The sequence below is a fragment of the Alligator sinensis genome, unplaced genomic scaffold (genome assembly GCF_000455745.1).
Source record: "Alligator sinensis unplaced genomic scaffold, ASM45574v1 scaffold58_2, whole genome shotgun sequence".
Classification (NCBI taxonomy): Eukaryota; Metazoa; Chordata; order Crocodylia; family Alligatoridae; genus Alligator; species Alligator sinensis.
The window spans coordinates 860694-867811 of NW_005842405.1; the positions used below are offsets into that span (position 1 = coordinate 860694).

General features: G+C 44.2%; 1 protein-coding gene across 1 annotated transcript in view; it reads right to left on the reverse strand.

Moving 5' to 3' along the window:
• ATP8A1 (ATPase phospholipid transporting 8A1) overlaps positions 1 to 5431 on the reverse strand; it is a 188923-nt gene extending 183492 nt beyond the window's left edge. Inside the window, exon 1 of the mRNA XM_006029939.3 lies at positions 5338 to 5431. Within this exon, the coding sequence (XP_006030001.1) occupies positions 5338 to 5431 (94 nt within the window). The remainder of the gene's footprint in view (positions 1 to 5337) is intronic.
• Between the last annotated feature and the right edge of the window lie 1687 nt (positions 5432 to 7118).

Consider the following 7118-nt stretch of genomic DNA (forward strand, 5'->3'; position numbering starts at 1 on the left):
GGTGGGCTAACAAAAACAGGATGCGTTTCAATATGGACAAGTGCAGGGTGCTGCACTTGGGCAGTAGTAACCAGCAGCACATTTATAAGATGGGAAACTCCCTTCTTGAGAGCACGGAGGCAGAAAGGGATCTTGGAGTCATCACTGATTCCAAGATGAACATGGGCTGACAAAGCGAGGTCGCGGTCGGCAGGGCTAACCGGACCTTATTGTGTATCCACAGGTGCATCTCAAGTAGGTCCAAGGAGGTGATCTTCCCCCTCCACACGACACTGGTCAGGCCACAGCTGGAGTACTGTGTCCAGTTCTGGGCACCCCACTTCAAGAGGGATGTGGACAACACTGAGAGGATCCAGAGGAGGGCCACCCGCATGATCCGGGGACAGCAGGGCAGACCCTACAATGAGAGGCTACGGGACCTGAACCTGTTCAGCCTTCACAAGAGAAGGCTGAAGGGGGACCTGGTGACCATCTATAAACTCACTAGGGGGGACCAGAAGGGGTTGGGGGAGACCTTGTTTCCCCTAGCGCCCCCCAGGATAACAAGGAATAACGGCCACAAGTTGTTGGAGAGTAGGTTTAGACTGGACATCTGTAGGAACTACTTCACAGTCAGGGCGGCTAGGATCTGGAACCAACTTCCAAGGGAAGTGGTGCTGGCTCCTACCCTGGGGGTCTTTAAGAAGCGGCTTGATGCCTACCTGGCTGGGGTCATTTGAGCCCAGTTTTCTTCCTGCCCAGGCAGGGGGTCAGACCTGAAGATCTGCAAGGTCCCTTCCAACCCTACTTCTATGATATGATTCTATGAATGTCGGAAATCAACAAAAATACAGGTGACAAATAAAACACCTCGCTAACCCAATGTGGAGGGCTTTAAAACTAGGTCCACCGGGGGATGGAGACCAAAGTCCTAGTAAGTGGGTGACCTGGAGGAAACACAAGCAAGAGTGGGCAACAAGAGAGACCTTCTTATTGTTCTCCGGAAAAATAGGGTACTTGGCTAGTTACCTGAGGTGCCTGTACACAAATGCAGAGAGCCTGGGAAACAAGCAAGAAGAACTAGAAGTCCTTGCACAGTCACTCAACTATTTACACGACCGGAATAGCACACTTTGTGGGAGAGCTCACATGACTGGAGCACTGGCATGGATGGGTATAAACTGTTCAGAAAGGACAGGCAGGGGAGAAGATGAAAAGGAGTTGCTCTTTATGTAAAAGAACTGTATCATTGCTCAGAGCTCCAGTATGAAACTGGAGACAGGCCTGTTGTAAGTCTCTGGGTAAGGATCAGAGGGGAGAGCAACAAGGGTAATGTCATGGTTGGTGTCTGCTATAGACCACCAGACCAGGAGGATGAGATGGATAAGGCTAAGGCTTTCTCCAAACAGCTAACGCGAGTTTCCCAATCTCAGGCTCTGGTTCTCATGAGGGACTTCAAATCACCCTGACATCTGCTGAAGGCAATCAAGGCAGTTTGGAGAGGTTAGCTAAGGACTGTGCTCTTCTTGACCTGCTGCTCACGAACAGAGAAGAATTGGTGGGGAATATAGTAGTGGATGGCAACTTGGGCAGCAGCGACCATGAGATGATTTGCGTTCAGATCCTAAAGAAAGGAAGGAAGAAGAGCAGCAGAGTATAGTCCCCGCACTTTAGAAAAGCAGACTTTGACTCAGGGAACTGATGAGCAGGACCCCCTGGAAGGCCAGCGCGAAGAGGAGAGGAGTCCAGGAGAGCTGGCTGTACATTAAAGAAACCTTACAGAGGGTGCAAGAATGAATCATCCCTATATGCAGGAAGACCAGCAAGTATGGCACAAGACCAGTTTGGCTTATCGGGGAACTCTTCAGTGAGCTAACACACAAAAAGGAAGCTTACACAAAGTGGAAACTTGGACAAACAACTATGGAGGAATATAAGAGCACTGCTCAGGCATGCAGAGATGAAATCAGGATGGCCAAAGCACAACTGGAATTGCAGTTAGCAAGGGACATGAAGGGTAACAAGAAGGATTTCTAGAAGTATGTCAGCAAGAAGAGGAAGATCAGGGAGAATGTGGGTCCCTTACTAAACGGGTGACGTGAACTAGTGACAGATGAATGGAAAAGGCTGTGAGAATTTCAGCACAGTTTGGGGAGGTGAGCAGGCAACAGTGGCGAAAGAACAGAGTAGGACTAGCTAGAAAAACTAGGTGTATAAAAGTCACTGAGGCCAGACGGGACGTACCTGAAAGTGTTGATTGATGTGATTGCAGAGCCACCGGCCATCATCTTTGAAAACTTGTGGCAATCAGGAGAGGTCCTGGACAATTGGAAGAGGGAAAATATAGTGCCCATCTTTAAGAAAGGAAAGGAGGATCCAGGGAACTACAGGCAGGTCAGTCTCACCTCAGTCCCTGGAAAGAACTTGGAGCAGGTCCTCAAGCAATCCATTTCTAAGCACTTGGAAGAGAAAGTGATTAGGAATAGTTTGGTAATAGTCAGCATGGATTCACCAAAGGCAAGCCATGGCTGACCAACCTGATTGCCTATGATGAGATGACTGACTCTGTGGAGGCAGGGAGAGCAGTGAACATGATATATCTTGACTTTAGCAAAGCTTTTGATATGGTCTCCCTCAATATACTTGCAAGCAAGCTAAGGAAGTACAGGTTAGGTTAATGGACTATAAGGATAGGAAACTGGCTGGATCATTAGGCTCAGAGGGTAGTAGTCAATGGCCTGATGTCTAGTTGGCAGCTGGTATCAAGTGGAGTGCCACAGGGGTTGGTCCTGGGGCCTGTTTTGTTCAGTATGTTCATCAACAATCTGGAAGATGGATGAAGTGCATGCTCAGCAAGTTCATGGAAGACACCAAGCTGGGGGAAGTAGTAGATACTCTGGAGGGTAGGGCAAGGATTCAGAGAAACCTAGACAAATTGGAAGACTGGACCAAAAGACATCTTATGAGGTTCAGTAAGTACAAGTGCAAAGTCCTGCACTTAGGACAAAACAACCTCATGCACCAGTATGGACTGGAAACCAATTGACTAAGCAGCAGCCCTGTAGAAAAGGACCTAGGCATTACAGTAGACAATAAGCTGAATATGAGCCAAAAGTGTGCCCTTGCTGCAAAGAAGACTAATGGCATATTATGATGCATTAGTAGCAGTGTTACCAGCAGATCGAAGAAAGTAATTATTCCCCTCTATTCTGCACTCGTGAGGCCACATCTAGAGAGTGCTGTGTCTGGTTTTGGCCCCCCTCACTACAGAAAGGATGTAGACAAATTGGAGTCAATCCTGCAGAGTGCAACAAAAATGATTAGGGGGCTGAGGTGTAACAAGAAGCTCCTTCTTGCCTGCACCCCCCATTTTGTGCATTTCTTTTTCCTTCTGAGTACTGCCAGAGACCTAGCACACACATTGCATGGGTGTGGCAAAGCTCAGAGCAAGCCAGAACACTGAAGTGGCTTTCTGTAGGAGAAACCTACAAACTACACCTACATATCAATTGAGCTGTGTCACTAAAGAAAACAAAAGAACTAAAATATCCACTTCAAAGACTGAAATTATATCCTGGTGTTAACCTAACTAGATGTCCCCAGTAGCCTCTGATCCTCACTACCTCACATTGCATTTTTATACATTTCTCACAGTGCATTTTTATACACCATCTGTCCCATCTTTGCCATGGCATTTTGTATTTTATGCTTTTAAACCATTAAGGAATGTACTCCCTGTAGAATAAAAAGTTACACGCTGGATCATTGTTAAAAACTGCACTGAAATTGTGATTGTAAAGTGATAGAATCTGCTATATTGGGCTGCAAACAAAAAAGCAGGAAACAAGAATTATACATAAATAAATAAAATAAAATAAATAATAGCCCAGAGTTGCATGAACAACTTTTAAAAGTATAATGTTTTAAAACAATATAGATGCTAGTCTATACTGTGTTGTTTAACATATTAATTTGTTTACCTACATAGGATTCCTGAAGTAGACTTTTCTCAGATGTTGTTCCACCTTGTATTATCTTTCTGTATATTTCTTGTACTCTTTCAGGGCAGTTTCTACATGTTATTAAATGTTTCTTCATTCTTGTTCCATTGTAAGCATACTCCTACCTGCATTATTTACATCTACCAACTTTCTTCCTTCCTTCAGTGGCTTGAACTTCACTATAATAATGCCACACACTAGTTTTTCTGATTAGGCATTATATTATGATTACTTCAAAGCAAAAACAAGAAAAAATTAACAAGATCTTATGCAAACACTTCCAACTTGCTCAACTCAAGAAAATAAATGAGACACTGCTCTGTTTGCTTAACTGAAAGCGAAACAAAAATTAATCACAGTTTTAGTTTTGCTTTCACTTGCAGTCTGAGATGAAATAAGAATTTTAGCTTTGGTTTGATGTGACCTGCAGCCAATTAGATGAATTCATAACTTGATTTTTGGTTTGGATTATGATGCAAGTGTATTTACAAATCAATAAAACATACATGTACTCTCTCTCACACTTACTAGGGATAATCACCTGAAAAACATTAATTACAATTTTGCGACTGCCAAGCTTTCCTAATATTCTATTGGCATCTATTCACTGTCACAGAAAAATAAAGCAGTGCAAAATATTCCAGAAAATTTTCTGCCCCACATCTCTGAGCCCAACACACTTCTGCTATGTACTACACATCGTGAGACATCAGCTATCATACACAATCCAAATGAGGGTTGTCCAGTTTAAGTGGCTGGGGGCAGCATACCCTATAAGTTGCATCAGTGTGGTGCCATGGGATCTCTGGGTTACATGCCATGAGAGCATGGCTTCTGCTGTAGCATGTGCACAAGTGTCCCAGGCTATGACAGGAGTTTCCCTGCACTGTGGCCTGCACTGTACCATACTGTGCCCTGAGGTGGGGAAGGAAGTGGAAGCTGGAGAAGGGAGGGGGGGAGCCTGAAGCCCCTGGTTGCAGCCAGTGATGAGGGGAACAGCTGCTGGCTGGGCACCTGGGGCCATGAAAATTAAACCTTTGTAGGCCATATGTGGCCCACAGGCCAGAAGTTGAACAGCCCTGATCTAGATCATTCTTCTTACACCTGCCCATTGCTCGCTAGGGACAAAAATCTTGGTTTGCACCCGTCATCTGTAAACTAGAAAATTTAACCCTCCTACATGTGCAGTTCCTGCTAGAGTTAAGATTCCTCACATTGCATTTACTGTTCATGAAAGCATTAACACACCTGTTTCAAGGCCTAGCAATAAGCCTAGGTAGTGTGTAATTTCACTCCATATACAATGCAGATCCACTGTCATTCACTCTTCCCATTAAGATTAATTCAGCCTGCAAACCTGTCTTTCTTTTCTCCATCTCTTTCAAGCTGGAGGAAGCAGACAAAGGGCTTCCAGCTACGAAGTCTGGTAAAGTGGCTAGCTTTGACAGCATTTTCTTAGGGTTCCTTAGGAACCCGCGACTGTTCTCATGGACTTGGCTTGCAAATCTTTTCAACAATATACATACCACTGGTGGGCTCCCTAAAGAATGGAAAGAGGTAAAAGTCATCACAGTCAGAAAATCTGATGAGCTTGATGATGATTTGAAAAATTACAGGCCAATCTCTCTTCTATCCATGGCTTATAAAGAGGTTAATCCTTGCCCATCTGGAAACCACCCTGGAAGCTATCATACCCAAAAGAGCAAGGTAGCTTTTGGACAAAAAGAAACTGCTATGATCAGGTATTAGCACTGACCAGTCATATTGAGGCCAGATTTCAGAACAAATTAAAAACAAGTGCAGCATGTAGAGACCTTTCCTTTGCATATAACACTGTTTGGAAAAAAAGGACTTTTGCTAAGGTTGGCGTAGGTCATCAAGTGCAGACCAACCTTCTCATTAATAAGTATCTTCCTATCAAACCGTAGATTCTGGGTACATCTCAAGGATTTGAGCTGCTGGAGAGTGCTAAACGACAGTCTCCCTCAGGGGTCTGTTTTTTCTCTAGTTCTTTTCAACCTATACACCAGTGACATCCTGCCAACAGTGACGCATACATTTATTTATGCTGATGAGATTTTATTAGCCACACAAGGCAATTCTTTTGAGGCAACAGAAAAAGCCCTCGAAAATGATCTGCACACCCTAAAAGACTATTTCCGAACTTCGCACTTGAAATCTAATGCAGCCAAGATGGCAGTTTCCTTGTTCCACCTTAACTCTGAGGCTAATAAAATGCTAAATGTACAGTTTTGTGGCACTAGAAACACCCCAAAAAAATCTACAATACCTTAGAGTCACTCTAGGTTGAACTCTCAGTTGCCTCCAGTGCTTCAAAATTACTGGCAAAAAGACAGCGATGTGGGTAAACATTATAGAGAAGCTCCACATCCTGGGGAAGCGATGCTCCTATCCTTCACAGATTGACCAGGCAATGGTACTCTCTACAGCTGAATACTGCATTGCCATCTAGTGCCAAAGCCTTCACAGCAGTCACATTGACACACAGGTGACCATTGCCAGGTGAGTAGTAAGCAGCCCTCTAAAATCCATGCTGCTTTTGTGGTTGCTGGTGTTATCAAATATCACTCCCTCCACAGTAAGAAAGGATTTGGCCATACTTCAAAATACAAAAAGATCATGGCTGACCCTGAACTCCTGTTGCATGAAAATATCAGCCACCCACCAAGATGCTGGCTTAAGCCAAAGAAACTTTTCTGGTTACACATGCTCTAACTTTTATCAAACAGCAGATGCTAAGAGCCACTGGTGTGAAATCTGGTCTGCAGCAACAGCATGCAAAAATGTTGTCATTAAACTGACCATCAAGCTTCTGAGTTTCCACCTGCAATGTAAATAATGTACCACGCTGAACTGCATTTGTACAGGACATGGAAGGTGTGACATGTAAGGTGTGCCTTACATCAAGGACTTGCCAAACGGCATAAGTGGTGAGGTGCAGTCAATAAGCCACACTACAAACTCCTGCCCTGAACTTGCATACCATGGAGGGATTAAAGCAATTCACTTAGTCAACCCGCATGTCATCAACTGGTTATCAAACTTCAACATACAACTTTAATTAACTTGCACCTTTTCTACCATTGTTTGCCCTAGCCATACAGAAGATTAAGAGGG